Source organism: Bombyx mori, chromosome 12 (genome assembly GCF_030269925.1).
Source record: "Bombyx mori chromosome 12, ASM3026992v2".
In the NCBI taxonomy this organism is placed as follows: domain Eukaryota; kingdom Metazoa; phylum Arthropoda; class Insecta; order Lepidoptera; family Bombycidae; genus Bombyx; species Bombyx mori.
In genome coordinates this window covers 4,407,041-4,426,555 of record NC_085118.1, presented here as the reverse complement: position 1 = coordinate 4,426,555, position 19,515 = coordinate 4,407,041, and the positions used below count along the sequence as shown (strand labels likewise).

Here is a 19,515-nt window from a genome sequence, read left to right as displayed (position 1 = left end):
ACCAGCAATTACGCAAATTTATAAATTGATGCCTTTTTATGACGCAGTAAAACATAAATTCACTTCCAAAAATATATGTAAATGAAGCTCTCCTGGCCCTTAATTATATTTAAATTTCCCGCGCATTAGCTACGACTATCATAATAGTATTATCTATGGTAGCAGCTATGTTCATTCTATAATTGAAAAAACTTCTCTCTGGCTTTGTACATTCGAAAAGATAACGTGTTTTCTTAAAGAATAAATAATTTAGATTTAAAGATAAGATTAAATATTGAAGCAATAGCTTTCAATGGTGTTTCTCTCTGCAGGCTCGAAAATAATCATAATAATTGTAAGTATTGAAGTAAGTTAATAAAATAATAATGAAATAAACAACTCTTTTCAGAGTAACAACTTGTTTTTGTTTTGTTTCAATAAACAACACATTACTTATAATATATTTATAGGATCACAAAGAAAGGCTCGCGGAAATTGTGCAGTTTCTGAGTAACACGTTTTGCGTTGATTATTCTCGTATGAGTTTTTAGTAAATCTTAGCTTGGGGCGGTTGAATGAGAAAACAAAACAAATTATGGAAAAAAGTGTATTTTTTAAAGAAAACTGAATATTTTTAAACCAGTCGCATTTTTCCTGCTAGAGCCAACACGACGCTGAACTGCCTGCGAAATATTCGGAACAGAAAGTAAGCTATTTGTTTAGTAGGTTCCTACTTTAATTTTAATGATGTACTGAAACAATCCTATAATTTTCATGACTTCTCGCTATATAATGTGAAGATAAACCTTATCATAAATTCGTTCAAATAAACTCCTTTATTTATAGCCCTTTTCGTAGTAGTCACAGATACAAAGCAAGCACTACAGATGGCATGAAATGTTTCATTTTGGAACTCTTTAATTAAAGACGAAACAAATAAAATATTTCCTGTCGTAAAGATTCGAATGATATATCTTTAAGTAAAACTGAAAAATATTCTTAGGTTTTTATTATTATTTCCGTCTGGTGTAGTGGTAAGTGACATGGTCACTACACAAGGGGGTCGCGGGTTTGAATCCCGCCAAGGGAAAATATTTGTATGATAAATATAAATGTCTTTTCCAGGGTTATGGATGTATATGAAATATATGTATGTGTATGACAAAAATCTTATATTTATTTCCGTTATCTGGTAACCTGTAACACAAGTTCTTTACGAACTTATAACGGGACCAGTTAACGTGGCGTGATTGTTAGTAAATATTTAATTAATTATCAATTATCAATTAATTAATTTCATCATCACACACAGCACATTTATCCATTGCTGGACAAAACCCTCTTCCAATTTCAGGCACTGAATCGAATTTTTGGTTTTTCTCATGTACTTCCTAGCGGCCATTTTTTATATTTCGTTATAATATAACCTTCTGAGTTGTTTTATCTTGTGTAAGGAATAAATTGTTCACGTTATGCTTATAAAATAAACAAAGAACGAGTACGGTTCTGTTTATAAGCGAAATGAATGAAAACTTCCATATTTACTTAACGAATTGCCTGTTTAACGTCCCCCTAATCAAATAGGAAAATGTTTTCGGAAGTTACGATCAATCTTTACGTGAAATTACGTATTAAAAGTTGTTGCCTATATCAGGTTATTTGCAGATTAGAGGCCGAAGGTTGAATATCCATGTTTCAAAAAATTCAAAGCTAATATCGTTTTAACATTAAACATTGTCAATAGATGAAGCTTGAATTTGTACGCTGCCAACCAAGTACTAACAGATCTTGGGTCAGGCGATCCGCAAAGACCTATTTATTATAAGTTTAAGTCATCTATATTATTTTAAAACATAATAATGTGTACAAATAAAAATGTATGCCGGAACTGCATTCCGAATTAAAGTTATAACTATTTAAGAGCGTCCTAGAAGGCCCTTTAAAAATAATCTTTTTGATTTGATTTGAATATGTCAATTTTTCGGATCTCCCCAAAAAAAGTAATTGATTTAAAAAAAATATGAATTCGTCTAACCTAACCCTGTTCACAATTTTAGTTCAGTCTTACTGGTGGTTAGGACCTCTTGTGAGTCCGCACGGGTAGGTACCACCACCCTGCCTATTTCTGCCGTGAAGCAGTAATGCGTTTCTGTTTGAAGGGTGGGGTAGCCGTTGTAATTATACTTGAAACCTTAGAACTTATATATCAAGGTGGGTGGTGCATTTACTTTGTAGATGTCTATGAGCTCCAGTAACCACTTAACACCAGGTGGGCTGTGAGCTCGTCCATCCTCCTGAGCAATAAAAAAAAGCATATTTAAGTATGTTCAATTTTTTCATCTGCGACCTCTATACTCCTCTACGCATACTTAAGCTACGTATTAGTTTAAAAGGTTTCCAGCAAATTCGCGTGCGCAATAAATTGTTCAACAGTTTTTCAGCTTTAAAACGAACTAGTCGTATAAAAGAAAATTAAAAGTTTACAAGTTTTCACCATAACACTGCTATTAACTTGTTATTCAGCTTTTGAAAACCACAATTTATATGCAATGCTGCAATATAATTTTTTTAGTAAAATATCTGACGTTTTTATGTGGCTAGATAAGTGTTTGCGTGTTCTGTGTCATTAGTTTGTAAGCGACGCGCTAATACGAGGTTCTGTTTGCACGGTATTGTGTAAGGGACCGTTCTAGAAGCATCCAAAGTAGACCAACCCCAGCAGTAATGAACGCAAAACGTAAATGATAAATAATGTTGGTGTACTAAATTAGATACACTAGCTTCTTCATTATCTCAACCTTATCCCACTAGGTGGGTTTGACACAGCGATTTTTTCTATTCCATTTTTTTCTTTCAGCCGTCATCTCAACACTCCTCTCTCTCTCTCTCATATCGTCATTCACGCATTCCATCCATGTCTTCTTCGGCCGACATCTTCCCCCTCTAACTTTACTACCATTTCCATACATCTTCTAGTTACATACATCTCCTCATGTAAATTAGATACACTATAAATTAATGAAATGTCTTTGTCATTACAGAAAAAGGTTGCAAGGAGAATCATAGTTCCGTCCATCAGGTGCAACTATGTTACTTACTTATGCTACTTTCTATATATATTTATTCTACACTTACAATTAAACTTTGCTACTTATTTTCGGCATGCCATAGACCTGTGTTTCGACTTGAAGCGAAGGAAAGTCGATATTCAATATAATATTAACTAATACGGCTCAACATGGTAGCATTCACGCTATTTATAAGCTCCGGTAATTAATTGACACCAATCAATGGAAAGCATTTAATCCGACACGTTTGTTCTATCTACAATTATTGAAAAATTGTAACGTTACTAAGGCTTTAAGGCCTAGGTTGAATATTCTAATATAATTAATAACGATCACTGTTTGGTTGTTCGTTGAGAATTTTTGGTATTAACGTACCGCTAAAGTACGCTATATGTGTGGTTTGTTTAGCGAAAGTCTATTGGGTCTTATTTGTTGTAAAATCAAAATAAATTATTAAATAACGTAGCGGTCATAAGCAGTTTCATTTAGCTGATCTTATTATTATTATCTTATCTTATACCTTTAAACGAGTAATTCTTGTATATTAATATAATATATATAATCTGAATCTCGGAAACGGCTCCAACGATTTTCATAAAATGTTGTTTTATTCGTGTTTTCAATAATCAACTCTTCCCGATATCTATTGGCGAATAATAATACTATTTTTCTTAATTGAGGGCATCTAACCGCTTTAAAGACACAACAAGATGGCGTTATCAAAAAAAAAAAAAAAACGAGAAAATCTCGGTCTTAATCTAGTATTTATTGAATTAAAATAATTTATAATTAAAGTAAATTTATGATACTAAATAACGATTGAATACTTAATTTACGCGGGCAAAGTCAAAATGTCCGGTTTGTATTTAAGGTATGTATTATAAGCACAAAATGTTACATAACCACATTTGATACGAACAGTTTTATACAAAAGGGCGTGCTGAAACGTACTGAAACTATTATAATTTAAATTTCACCGGCGTTATTAAACTTTACTATTAGCAAAATTCGTGGAACCACGTCGAGAGTCGCCAGACAATCTGCTCTGCACGAAAATTAGTTTAAAATATTTAATTTCACACATTATCAAATCTGCTGCATTTAGAATTCTTATCGGTATTATTAACTGTTAGATATGTAGATAAGTCTATAGCTCAATTGGTGTTAATGTGACCCGAGACAATAGAGGGTTATTGCCCGCATCAGTACATCTATACATATAAATAAAATTGGAGTGTCTGTTTCTAATATTGAAATAACTGCTTTTTACTACATGCATATGAATATATTATTATATACGGTACATACATCAAAATAACAGTTTTGTCTGTCTGTCTGTCTGTTTGTTTCGCCTAATCTCTGGAACGGCTGGACCATTTTTTTTGACACATTTTTAGACTAAATCAATAATAAAATTTAATGTTTCCGAAGCGAAGCGAGGGCGGGTCGCTAGTAGTAAATAAGCTTATTATTTAGTAAAATATATTAGTGAGAGTACATTTTTCTATTAATTATGATACGATTTGCTCGTCACCTGCTAACCACTAATGGTAGTGTGGGAAGCGAGGGTTTCTAGCATAGTTTCATCAATATACGATAGGTCAGTCGGGGGTCCAATACTATGGATTTCGCTCATATATATAGCCCGTTGTGATTAGTAGTATACTAAACGATGAACGAGCTTTGCTCGGTTTTTTTTTTTTTGATAAATTGTTTTTTTCGAGTGTCTTAACAACGCCATCTGCTGAAATACGTTTAGTGTTATTGTGTCTTTAAAAATAGTATTATTATTCGCCAATAGATGTCTGGAAGAGGATTATTGAAAACCCGATTAAAACAACATTTTCTGAAAATAAATCGTAGCTAGATCAATTTATCGCCCCCGAAATCCCCTGTATACTAAATTTTATGAAAATCGTTGGAGCCGTTTCCGAGATTCAGATTATATATATTTTTAGCATCAGAAGTGGAATGTTATAAAAAAAAAAGAAATTATGAAGTTAACAAACGATTCGTATAATTACAATTCAAATCATAAAATCTAACCTATTCAAGTACAATCAACACGATTATTATTAAACCAATTACTGCAAACTTCTACAATCAATTTACAAAAATAATAACGAAATGGCTTACGTGACCTTACTAGCAACCAACACTGATTATCGCAAAACGTCCGTGCACTGCGAGTGTAACGAGCAAAATGTTCGGAATTATCTAAGTACCCTCCTTATATAGGCTTGCCGAGTATTCGCTGGCGATGTTTCGGAGGCTCCTTACACGGCCTCTCCTGACGTTGAGTCGTCCTCGACACAAATCCTTTGGGTTCCGCTGGGTCCCGCTACTGGAGAGATCTGCGGGTTAGCCTCCACGTAGTCATCGAGCAAGGGCATAGACAGACCGGTCAAAGGAACGGGCTCCGATTGTATGGTGTCCTCATCATCATCGTCTAAAACAGAACAAAACCATTACCAATAATTCGGAGAAGCTTGGGGGCACTCAAACTTACAGCACAATCATCCTGTCCACAGTCAATTAATTCATACATCGTATGTCATCATCGTTGCTCATATAACACACATACATCACTCTCGAAAGTATAAAAACTAATGCGCATATTCCTGTTAGTATCCAAGGGCACAGTGTGCGTCGTCCTTCGTTAAATGTCTTCTGCATTTGGTTACCAGTGATCCCTGTAAAATGGTCCCAGACCCACTCGTACGAAGATCGTATTAAAACGTACGAGTGCATTCCACACGCAGAGCGTATTCAAACGTGTGAAGCTTCCCGACACGCCGACAGTACTCAAACGTGCCGAGGCTTCTCAATACGCCAGCCTAGGCCGATTGTATTGAGGCATCTCATCGTGTAGAATTAATCACACGCGTGAGGAATACGTAAAATGGTCCCAGACCCACTCGTACGAAAATCGTATTAAGAACGTACGAGTGCATTCCACACGCAGAGCGTATTCAAACGTGTGAAGCTTCCCGACACGCCGACAGTACTCAAACGTGCCGAGGCTTCTCAATACGCCAGCCTAGGCCGATTGTATTGAGGCATCTCATCGTGTAGAGTTAATCACACGAGTGAGGGATACGTAAAATGGTCCCAGACCCACTCGTACGAAAATCGTATTAAAAACGTACGAGTGCATTCCACACGCAGAGCGTATTCAAACGTGTGAAGCTTCCCGACACGCCGACAGTACTCAAACGTGCCGAGGCTTCTCAATACGCCAGCCTAGGCCGATTGTATTGAGGCATCTCAACGTGTAGAATTAATCACACGAGTGAGGGATACGTAAATAGAGAGTAATCATCTATAGCTCACCCTTCGGGTTCACCATAGGAATACATGTATATGTGAACAATGATCATCATTAGCTTTACTTACTCTCAAAGAAGGCAGCACATGTCTCAGGGGTCCACTCGCCCCGCCACGGCACCATATATTGTGCAGCTGCTTGCGTAGTTTTGCCATAACTGCCGCTGAGTAGCCGTAGAGTATAGCGTCCACTGGGTAGAATTTCGACAACCTTATACAGGCCACGCATGCCGGAATCAAGTTTACCTGCCGACTGAGAGTTTTTGATGACATATACCAGGTCATCAACTTTGAACTGGCGCGGCGCACGTCGTCCTTGATTGGCTCGCTCATCTTGTCTGCCTTGGTTACGTCGGAGAAGTTCACGAGTTCTACTCCTTGTGATTTCACGCAGGGCTTCTCTGTTAGAGGCCCCACCCTCGATCGCTACATCTCGTACCAGCGCTCTGATCACAGGAGTTGTAGATTCTGTGCCTATAAGGAGATTCATAGGGGAAGCTCGTGTAGTCTTCTGTTTTGTGATGTTTAGCACCAGCTGTAGTCTCCATAAGGTCTCAGACCACTGTTGATTTCTGTGGTTGGCTTGTATGCGTAGCATATTGAGGAGAGTCCGCATGTACCGCTCCGCCTGACCATTGGACCGATGCATCTCCGGCGTGATGTAATGTAGATCACAGCCCAATTCGTTGATCCATGTGACGAATTCAATAGATTCGAACATACGTCCTTTGTCGGTAATCATAAGTTTAGGCACTCCAAACAAAGAAATAGCCTGAGTCATGACACGTTTAAGTTCTATAGAGTCTTGTCGACAAATAGGATAGAGGAGTGTATACTTCGTGAAAGCGTCTACAATAATAAGGACGAATTTATACCCTCCTGAGACAGGTAACGGTCCCAAGGCGTCAACATGGATTATGTCGAAGGGAGTATCGGGTTTTTCCCAAGAGGTTATGTTTTGTAAAGGAGCTCGGGGAACTCTTTTTGGAGAGATGCACACAAGACAATGGGAGACATACTTGAAAACGAATCGTCTGAGGCCTGGGAACCAGAAATGTCGTAGAATGAGGTCAAGAGTTTTCTCTGTGCTAATGTGTTCATGTTCATCATGAAACACTCTCAATAGACTAAGACGATGACCTTTAGGTACATAACAAAGCAGCCTTGCGTCTTGACCTACTGGGACGTATTTGTAGTAAAGAACTCCATTTTGGACCTGGTAACGATCAGTGTCTAACCTACCGTTGTGAAGTTTTTCGATAAGATCTCGTGTTTCATTATCCGCTGTCTGTGCGATCTGGGCCCAGTTACGGGGTCTTGAGATTTGATTGACACAAGCAGGGTTTCGACTTAAATAGTCAGCATGGGGTAGCATTACTCCCTTACGATACTCAATTGAGAAATTAAAATCTTGGAGGTACATCCACCACCTAGTTACACGGGGGAGAAGATCCTTTTTACGCTCAGTTGACTTAAGTGCATTGCAGTCGGTAACTACGGTAAATTTTAGGCCAATTAAGTAGTGCCGAAAGTTTTGGAGGGCTTTGACAACAGCAAGGGTTTCCAATTCGTAGGAATAGTAATTAGCTTCTGCTCCTTGAGTAGATCGACTGAAATACGCCACTACATGTTTTTTTGAGTCTGGATGAATTTGTAAAAGGACAGCGCCATAACCAATACTACTAGCGTCCGTGTGGACTTTGGTTTGGAGGTCCGGGTTAAAGATTTTGAGGACTGGTTCGCTAGTTAATTCTTTGATTAAATCTAGGCGAATTGACTCACATTCAGGGGTCCAGTTGAACTTAGCATTTTTATGGGTGAGAAGAGCAATAGGGGCAGTCTTAGAAGCATAATATTTTATGTACTTTCTAAAGTAACCCGCTAGACCTAGAAGTTGACGTACTTGTTTAACATTGGCTGGCGGCAAGGTATTAACTAACGCTTCCACTTTCCGGGGACTCGGCCTAACCTGACCTTGAGTTATAAGTCTACCCAGATATTCAACTTCCGTGACCGGGAATGAACATTTGCCCAAATTAATAGAAAAACCAGCATTTGTGAGAGTTCTGAGCACTCTGCGTAAAAGCTCAATCCCCTCATCTACGGAGTTGCTAAGAAGGAGTACGTCATCGACATAGACCAGAACATTCCCTTTATCTATGTGTGCACGGAGGGTATTATTAATAATCCGCTGATAAACTACTGGAGAATTAGCTAGGCCATAAGGCATCTTAACATATTCGAAATGTTCCTCTGGCGTCACAAACCCTGTTAAATGAATGCATTCCTCCCTTAAGGGAATTTGATGGAACCCCGTAGCCATATCAAGACAGCAAAAGAACCTATTGCTACCTAACCTATCGATATGGTCGTCAATTAATGGAAGAGGGTAGCGATCTTTTACAGTGATGCGATTAAGAGCTCTAAAATCCACACACAGTCTATCTGAACCATCACGTTTTCTTACAAGTATTATTGGACTCGCGTATTCAGAGTTAGAACGCCTAATAACTCCTTTGTCTAAAAGGTCTTGAGCTATTTCCCGTACTTTAAGTTTTTCGGAATATGAAAGCCGATATGGTTTGTAAACGACAGGTGTGGGGTCGGTAAGCTTTATCTCCATCTCTCCCGTTTGGACTGTAGTCACGGCGGTACTCGTTATCAAAAATTGAGAGAATTCATTGATGACGGACATGAGGCTTTCTCGCTCTGCACCCTGTAGACGTGTATTTACTTTAAACTGCTCGCTTACCCCAACAGTACTAACCTCCTTATTAACTACGTCGGTACGCGTGAGATATTGTTTATCTTTAGTCCGAACATAAGTAATTCCGTCACGGTTCAACACGTCAGTTCCTATTATGACAGGGGCATTCATAAAAGGTGCCGGAACTACTACTAAATCTACTTCGATCGAGATGTCGCTAAACTCTACAGTGAGCGTGACGTAAGACGTTGCAACTATCTCCTTATCGCTAAGACCTTTTAACACACAACGTCTCGGCTTAGGCTGACACGTAAAATACTTCAAAACATCGGAAGAAATGAGAGACACATCGAGGGCTCCACTATCTATGAGTACGTCTGTTGGAATACCATCTATGACTGCAGAAGTAATGTCATTACTGAGTAAAAAGTCAGATCTATAGGAGCAGAGATTAACGTTATGACGATTACGTTGTTCTGACTTAGCTTTAATGAAACATTTGTCGTCGGTGTGTCCTGGTTTCTTACAAAACGTGCAAGTGATACTCGACGACGGTTGAGTGTTATAAGTTGGATTAGGAGACACTTTGGGGGGCTAGCTACTCGGGGCACCAGTTTTAGGTTGCCTACAGACCCGACTGACGTGACCAAATCGGTTACAATTATAACATTTAGGGACTGATGCGCCACTTGACCTAACCTGGCTATGTTTCTTACGTTCAAGTACCTTGTCCCGTCTTTCAGCTGAAGGCTTGGTATAGATAGAAAGGAATGAAACGATGGTGTCGGGAGTCAGGCTAGCGTTAGCAGCTGCGGCGCGGATTTGTGCGTTATCAATACCACGTACGACTATTAGGGTCCTTAAATCGTCGCTTAGCCCCTGGATTATCCTTAAACGCAGTAAGGTACGACGAGCATATTCAGCGTAGCTAGAATATTTATCAGAGGTCGTGTTCATCGCCTCAAATAATATGTTGGCGTAGTCTAAATTACCAGGACAAAGAGGTTTGAATTCGCGTTTAAAATTAGTCCAAGTGCGGTCGTTGGAAACCCATTCGCCTAACCAAACCCTAGCATCGCCCTTTAAACATGATGCCACTCGCGATAAGCATTCGTGGTCGTTCCACCCGTTAACTTCTCTGGCGCGTTCTACTTCTTCGCACCAAACTTCAATGTTATTAATCGATGGGTCAAAATTCGATATGTAATAATTTTGCGACCTTGAGGGTTGCAAAGTTTTAATTGCTTCCATTAAAGCACTGGCGAGGGTAGACGCCTCAGAACAAGGGATACTAGATTCTACGCAGCCTTGTCTCGAACCAACTATATTCGACGTGGGAGTCGTAACTGTCCGTAGAATATCGGTGGTCTGTTCAGCGCGCGCCTTATTGTTAGAACGTGTCGCGACAGGTTCAATCGTGCGCGAGCGCGATCTCGACATCCCGCGACGGGCACTACGAGAGCGGTCCCTACTACGCGACCCGCGCCTAACCCGAGCACGTGACCGACGCACATCAGTACTGCGAGAATCACGCTGATCTCGGACCCGCAAGCCATCCCGTGAAGTACGACCTCTATCGTTCGTATCGCGATTCTGTCTATCATCTCCGTGATCGCGAGACCTTCCGAAAGCACGTCGTTTTCGATTACGAGAATCATCTCGAGACGGTCGCCTCCGTGTAGTAGGAGTTTCAGTATGTCTCATTATCACAGTTAAAATTTGCAAACACACAAGAAAAATAACAAATAAAGTATGAAAGCATCAAAGTAAGCAGTAATTGTAAAACAAAACAAAGTTCAGAGTTTTACGCTACTGTGGGCTATTTGAGTCCTTTATCCCACTTCTGATTTTAGCATCAGAAGTGGAATGTTATAAAAAAAAAAAGAAATTATGAAGTTAACAAACGATTCGTATAATTACAATTCAAATCATAAAATCTAACCTATTCAAGTACAATCAACACGATTATTATTAAACCAATTACTGCAAACTTCTACAATCAATTTACAAAAATAATAACGAAATGGCTTACGTGACCTTACTAGCAACCAACACTGATTATCGCAAAACGTCCGTGCACTGCGAGTGTAACGAGCAAAATGTTCGGAATTATCTAAGTACCCTCCTTATATAGGCTTGTCGAGTATTCGCTGGCGATGTTTCGGAGGCTCCTTACAATATATTAATATACAAGAATTTCTCGTTTAAAGGTATAAGATACACGATAAAGCTAGCATTGCAAGTCGAGGTTTATAAAAGTGGGTAGAATATAAAAAAAAGATAACATATTGAGTCTGGACAAACCAATAGATCCCCAAACAAGGAAACATACCACTTGTCGAACAATGTGTCCTAAGTCTCTAATGATCGTTTCCTGATTTTATAGCTACATTCTTTTGTTTGTAAAATTTCATTCTTAAATATAGTTTCACAATCTGATTGGTATTGAGGATATATTTTTTTTATTGCTTAGATGGTTGGACGAGCTCACAGCCCACCTGGTGTTAAGTGGTTACTGGAGCCCATAGACATCTACAACGTAAATGCGCCACCCACCTTCAGATATAAGTTCTAAGGTCTCAGTATAGTTAGTTACAACGGCTGCCCCACCCTTCAAACCGAAACGCATTACTGCTTCACGGCAGAAATAGGCAGGGCGGTGGTACCTACCCGCGCGTACTCATAACAGGTCCTACCACCAGTAATTACGCAAATTATAATTTTGCGGGTTTCACTTTTATTACACGATGTTATTCCTTCACCGTGGAAGTCAATCGTGAACATTTGTTGAGTACGTATGTATTTCATTAGAAAAATTGGTATCCGCCTGCGGGATTCGAACTCCGGTGCATCGCTTCAACACGAATGCTCCGGACGTCTTATCTTTTAGGCCACGACGACTTCGGATACGGATATGTATTATGTATCTTTGTTAAATAAATTTAGTTTACGTACCCTTATTTAGTTTGTACCGTTATGTAATGCAAGCTTTAGTATATCAGAGACGCTATAAACCCACGTAACGTAGAATACGTGACCATACGTAATTTTTCTTTATTACCATTGTAGGCAGACGTGCACACGGCCCACCGATAGTGGGTGGTTATCGTCGCCCATTGACTTCAGCAATGCCAGGGGCAGAGTCAAACCGCTGATTACCGTAAACCTACCTATTATCTTCGTTCCAAAAAAAGTACAAATTAATATTCCTTCAAATTTGAGATTACTACACTTTTAGTTTGATAATTGAACGCAATTAAAAAAAAGTACACCTTTTCGACCACCACATTCGAATTCATGGCATTAAAAAAACCACAGACGAGGGACATATTTCTGTTTTAACGAGTCCAATCCCCCTATGAAAACATAAGTACTTATAAATAATTCTACCAAAAACCCACGTACGCTTGGCTTAACCGGGTACACCTCTTAATAGCCTTGCGTCCTGTGAATTATTAAGTTGCCTGACACATTTAGCAGCCCGCGATAGTTTATCTTCTACTTTAGTTTTCAGTGTCCAATTAATCGCTCTGTCTCGTTGAATTATGTCATACAAATGGGTACTCGGTAGGTTTTGGTGTTGAAAAATTACAGGGTTCATTGTTCAATATTAGGCAAACGATGATCTCAATTTATTACCTTTGTAGTGCGAGAAAAAATGTAGAATTGGTTTCAATTTTGGTACGAAACGAATGATTTGAAAATTTATTGTTTATTATTAGTAATGGTTCTTGTTTTGCTTTCGTTGTTAGCCATACAACCGCCTTTTTAGTTTTTGTTTCTGGCTTTGTACTGAATTTAAAAATCTTTTAACAACTATTTGTTTTTAAATATTTTTTCTTGTTTTCGCTGAAAAAAATTAAATTAAGGTGTATACATTTATATATTAATTTACTAATGGTCCAATTTAATCAAGTTAACATAATACTCAGACAGCTTTGCTACATCTGCTAAGTATTAAATAGGCTGTTTATAAATATCTTAATTAGGATAGTACTTGAAGGATTGTTTTTTTAAGTTCATCAGGAATTTCTATATCCATAATTATTTGCTTCGGTAAGTGGCATGCTAATGGATGTTGCGAATTTTGATGTTTTAAATTTATGATGTCTGTCGTTACGTGAACATGCAAGTATGAATTTTTACCGACAATTTTATAAAATAAAAGGTGAATGTTAAACAGAATAACATTTCTAAGTCATCTCGGTTACTTAACAAGAATGTTTTTTGTTATAAAATGGGGTTAGCTTGAAATAATTACCTGAAAAATGGTTCTCTTTGAAGTTAGTATTACAAGAAAAATTATCCACAAGAAAATAAATTTCAAGTTGCTGATTTCTTATTTTAGAGGTCTTGAGTGAATTGATTAGTTTCTAGCAAGAAAGTAATATTCAAAGTAGATATTCCTTTCAGATTTTGGCGTACATAAACGGTAGATTTGGTAATTGGAATCAGATATTCAGTATTACGGCCACCGTTTTCTTTAAAACACTTTGGTCTTGCTTAACTGACGGTTCACCCTATGCCATAGCGCTGTCTACCTTTCAGAATGCCTTTCAAATCTTACTTGAAGAAGGAAATATCATAGCGCTCAGGAAATACCGTGGAGTGGGGTTCGTTTTAGAGCCGGCTTTTGCAAGAATAATCCCATAATAATAGTGCGTGTCGATAAACGATTAAGTATAAGTAAATCTTTTTGAATTTAATTGCATCGAAGTGTTTTTGAAATACCTTGTTATGTTGGATTTAGCATTAGAATTGAATTTATACTGGATTTTGTTGGTATTCAAGATAAAATATTCAAGAAAGAGCGTTTTGTAAAAATAATTAATTGGGGACAAACCGCCTATAGTTAAATGAGCCCAAGCTACAGTTTTATTATTAGAGGAACTAAAGACTGATACACATACATGTTTACGTTCAAAATTATTGAATATATTTTAGATATTAAACAACCAGCCATACATAGATCAAACAAATCTGTTTGTCATAAGAAGGTTTGTTCAAATTTTACAAGTACAAGAATTTCTCATATTATATTAAGTTATTATACTTAGACCTACTAGTTTTTTATAAGATATTTGGGGTATTTTATTGTCTCACGTGTATTTCCGTCAACTATAATACAACAGAAAACTCTACTTTGATACTGTTTAATGCAGAACCAATAAATAAATCTTCCTATACATTTTTTTTAAATGTATGTATATGTATACATCGAATTCCCATGTCTGTTTAGTTCATCTTGATGTCTTCTTGTATTCTTAAAACGTACTCCAACAGTCTATTCAATATGGACAGCATCCAAAAAGATCTACAGAATTCGAATTAAAAGGAATTCGAATGATAGAAATTGTTAATTCCAAAGGCCGTCTTATCCAAGACGATCTGTCGTAGGATCCTTGTGTCATTCCAATGACATACGGAGTGACATGGGCTGCGTGAGTAGTGATAACACGGGTCGAAAGAATGAGCCACGTCCGGAATACACCCGTCAGATAATCACGTACCTACGAAAGATACGAAGAGACCTTTTGAGAAGCCACGAATTTCAAGTGGCATGCTATTTTTATTTTTATTGCTTAGATGGGTGGACGATCTCACAGCCTAGTGTTAAGTGGTTGCTGGAGCCCATAGACGTCTACAACGTAAATGCGTCACCCATCTTGAGATATAAGTTCTAAGACACAGTATACTTACAATGGCTGCCCCGGCCTTCAAACCGAAACGCATTACTGCTTCACGGCAGAAATAAGCAGAGAGGTAGTACTTACCCGTGGAGATTCACAAGAAGTCATACCGCCAGTAAAGATCACTTACTCTAAACGGAAAAGGCCTACCAGTAGGGCTGTAACCCAACTTATATTCAATGGTTACTCGAGTACCTATTTGTAATATAATAACATGACCCTACTGACCTAGATGTATTATGTCGAAGGCACATGCCGGCCGACGGACATACCTAAGCGAGTTCCCAACACTTCGTTCCATTAGTGATTACGCTAATACATAGAATGCAAAGAATTAGAATTAAATTGTTCAAGATGAGGTCATTATCTCGTTTTACCATGTTTTTCCATTGGATGTTTTCTGAGCATGAACAGTTCGATGTTTTTAATTGAACTTCAATAAAGCTTACTCCGTTCAAATAGGTGAGGTTTTTTTTTATTAAGATAGTTTCTCCAAAATTTAAACTTAAAAATAGATCTCCTGTAAAGTTGCAAAAATGTGGCTTAAACCAAATCACTCCTCGGTACTTTCTTAAATGGCATTGTTGATAAAGAAAGTTTTCTTGAGAATGTTACGAAAGTGGAATATGAAAGGCGAAACGCTTGATGGCTTACAAGGAGACAGTGCAATTCTTATAACGCTCAGAAATTCATTTGGTGTAGCTGTTCATTCGCATCGAAGGTTCTAGAAAATGTTAATACCATTGCGTAATGAAAACCATTGGCTTGGCGTAAAATTGACGAGATTATTGAAAATTGGAATTTGAAGGGCTTTGATGTGCTGAACTCTGATAGGTAGCGTGGGATATTATTACAAGGATTTTTTCGCTTCAGTTCCGTTTATTTTAATAAAAAAGAATTTTTGCATAATAATATTACTAAGGTTCGATTGGTCGCGATCAAAGGCATCGTGAATGTATTATGTGAATAGATTAAAATCGAATCAGTTGAATTCGATAAGTTTGAAGAGAAGGGTTTTTTTCGAGTTAATATGGCGTGGAATAAACCATTTGATTTAATATAACTCAATTGCTTGAAGAAAAAAAATCTTTTAGAGAGTGGTCAATACGAGTTGTGCCCGTATGATGTGTGGGCTAGGCACGAAATTAAAAGTGGATGATCATTTTATCGAAGGTGGTTCGTGCCACCACCGTGTTGCGCCACATTCCGAACAAAGCTTAGCCGTGTTGTGAAATCTACTCAGCGATATACAGCGCGCTATTCTAGGATCAATTATCCTTTGTTCATACCTGAAAAATATATTTACATTTTAATTCATTTATGGTCATGGTCATTAGTTTCGTAGCTAAACGAAACGCAGCACGATTCGCGAGAGATGGCAGCACAAATGCGGTATTGTCGGAATTCGGCTAACTTCGGGCTACGACAGAGCCTAGCCGATGGAGGCGCGTAGACGCCATCACACTTTCCAACCAGCCTTCTTGAAGAGCGGTAGCTCCGTCCTAAGAACTGTCATACGTTTCGTCTGTTAAGCTCGATTACCCTATTCGCTCCTATGATGTCTGACGATGGTGTTAATAATTGTGGCTTCTCCGACATATAGATATTTTTTCTTAGCTGATAGACGAATTAAGAATGTAGCATACATTCTTTTTTCCCTTTCTTACCGCTTTCTCTCACTCATTTCGTAACATTCTTTTCATATATAATTATGTTTTGGTCCAATCTTATCCTTCGAGAAACTATCCTTCGATAAATGCATTTATCAGTGAAAATCACTTCTAATGTGTTTAAACATACAAATATTTAAAAAAATAATACTCATTATCGGGCTTTGGTAAAAAAGTTAACGAAACATGACTTTGGCCAGCACTTACCCCCTGTAGTAATTATTTCAATCTGCTCTAATAAAACCAGTTAACAATACTACTTAATACAAAGTATGGAACAAAGTATGTTTAATTTAATAAGTATGAATAAGTATAACTTGTCGCTGCACGTAAATTCAACAATTCCTGAACCGCGGTGACGAGATGTTACACAGCTGATAGACGTTCTCGTTCTCTTGCTTAATCATACTTACCTGGCGTAGGGATATCGTGATCACGCAGGCGGTTAGGCTGCTCCATTGCACTGTGGGTGGTGGACCCTTGCGTTTTTTTTTATAAGTGTCACTTCTACCGGGTGTGACCTGCACGCACGCACACGCACACGCACACGCACGCACGCACGCACGCACACACACACACACACACACACACGCACACGCACACACACACACACACACACACACACGCACACGCACACACACACACACTTTTTATTGAAAATAACAGCAATGTATTCCAGTTTCTGCATTATTAAATATTAAAACAATTCGTAAGGCAAGAGAACATTTAGCAAAAACCTCCAGCCAAATCAAAAACACTATAAACGTTTCAGTTTGTTCAAAATCATACATGTGCTAATAATTACCATTCTTAGTTTCTTTGTCAAAATGGCTTAATGTCTTCTTATTACTATTCATGGCAACAGAAAAATACCTATTTTTTATTAATCGTTATTTCACTTAACAATGCTCAGAAACAGCTCAAAAAAAGCCGGCCTCAATGGGGTTCACTAAATGGCGGTAAGCCTGGTTGTTTTAATTACCGATACTACTAAATTATAATTATATATTTTTATTAACCGCTGTTATTATTTCAGTTTCAGATACTCCTTAAGTCGTTTTTCGAATGCGAACATGTAATTTTTCATGTTATTTTACTGCTGATTACGCTACCTACTGTTCAAAGATACAGATAAATAAATAACGAATAACAAGAGAAGGAAACACACCAAAGTATACCTTCTAAATTTAATAAATTGTGAAATTAGTTAGGAGGACATTCGTTTTGTTAATCTTAAGCTGAATTTGTTAGTATTTCAGGAGATTAGAGCAAACAGTTGATTAGTAGCACAAGATTTACGATCGCGGAGATAAAGCAGGGTCTTGAGAAGCGAATTGCAAATGGCGAGCTAGGTGGATTTTCAGAAAGCACTGATCGAATTCTCGTGAAACAGTTCCTATTTAAACAGTTTCTAATCTTCTCACAAACTAAATCTTGAGAATTGAGCAGTTCATTTCTAGGCATTAAAATGACAGTTTTGCCTCGCTTCTCCATATAGTCCTCTGTTATTCGAAATTCGTATTACTCATTTTAAATGGCCGTAGAAAAATGTTTTTTTTTTCTTTTATGAGGCCATGAATAACATTAGGGGAAGAATGCCTCTGCCTTTAAGAATCTCGTTTATGAGTTTATGGACAATAGCTCGAAATGTTCGTCGGATAATTTTTAGGATAATTTTATTATAGAGGGAGAGTAAGTAACATTTAAGTGTAACTAAATTTTTTTAACAATTTTTTAAATTCGTAATTTGAAACATTTATCAGATTTACTTTCTCACGTTTCAGCATTTTTTGATTTGGATTAATTATGTGTTATATCTTACTTGATATCTTTATTTAAATAGCCTATTTAATTAATTTATCACCAGAGTCAGCCCAAGTGTTAACCGTTATTGTTTAAACCTCAAACATATGAGCGTAAGTTCCATAAAAAAAAAGATATGCAAACATAAAAATACCACAAAATTCGTTCGTAATTTTATTTGGCCTCATAATTTTCACCTGATCCGCCAACTCTAACATGCGTACAAAGTAATTACAACACCATCACATCTAAAGCTTCTAATCTAATTACAATTTGACGTCGCACATGTCATCTGAGACGAGATCGCAATAAACTTAGGCAATTAAGCCCTGTTTGATTGCTGCCCTGTACAGAGATCACAATTACAAAGGTGTCAGTAACGCTTCGCTTGGTTCCTTAATAAGGCTGATACCACTGATGTAAGCAACCCGGGATTGATGAATTACGAGTATGTTGACAGTCCTGTGTCAATTTAAATTTTTACTTGCAGTCAATTGAGTGGGTCTATTTCATAATTGGCTTGGAATATTCCAAATGTGTTAAATACCACGCAGAATTACTCAAAATTATTTGTATTCATGAAAGGCGTGAAAACGTTATTTGAATTAATAAATTCATAGTAGTATTAATTGGATATCAGAGTCATTGGGCTTTGATAATTGACCATTGATCATTGACCATAAATTGATAATTGAGTTTCTCACCAGATCTTCTCAAGGGGCCGCAATTCCAACCGGTGGTAGATACGGCGCAGCACTTTTCTTAGCAGATTTTAGCAAATCTCTCAGGATGAGTCCTATGAGCTTCCCACCGATCAAAGTGAAGCCAGAAGCCCTTCGAGCTTACTGACAGTTAGGTAGTCAAAAAAAACAAAATGTGCGCAATTCACACGTGGTAGAAGTAAAACCTTCCAAAATTAAAATACAATTATCCTAAACGTCTTAAGTATATGTAAAATTTTGTCATTAGTAAATAATTGTAAGGTAGCGCCCTCTGTGAATTGATATTTTAATTTCACGTATAATCCTAAATTAAAATTCACTACAAGAGCTTTCATACACACGTTAGTATTAAAAATCTCACAGATGGCGCTGTATTAAATAGTATGTATATTTCTGTCTCACTCTTTGCTGGCTTCATCCTACACATTTTTGTATTTGTGTCTCTTACCTGTCATTTTTTCCGTTGCATCCGGTTTGAAATCACAACGATTCTAAAGAAGTTTTCACTTCAAAAAGCACAACGTGAAAACGCACAACGAATACCCCAAG

The 19,515-nt window shown here is 37.6% G+C and overlaps 1 protein-coding gene across 3 annotated transcripts in view; it reads left to right on the top strand.

The window, feature by feature from the left end:
- Nucleotides 1-19,515, top strand: part of LOC101737310 (uncharacterized) — a 32,936-nt gene that overhangs the window by 6,520 nt on the left and 6,901 nt on the right. Inside the window, exon 1 of one of the 3 annotated variants that reach the window (XM_038014628.2) lies at nt 207-334. The exons of 1 other annotated variant lie outside the window; for it this stretch is intronic. In XM_038014628.2, coding sequence (XP_037870556.1) covers nt 293-334 — 42 coding nt within the window. In that variant the 5' untranslated portion in view covers nt 207-292. Of the gene's footprint in view, nt 1-206; nt 335-499; nt 686-19,515 lie in introns of those variants that run through there. One more of the 3 variants, XM_062671379.1, reaches the window with a different exon arrangement.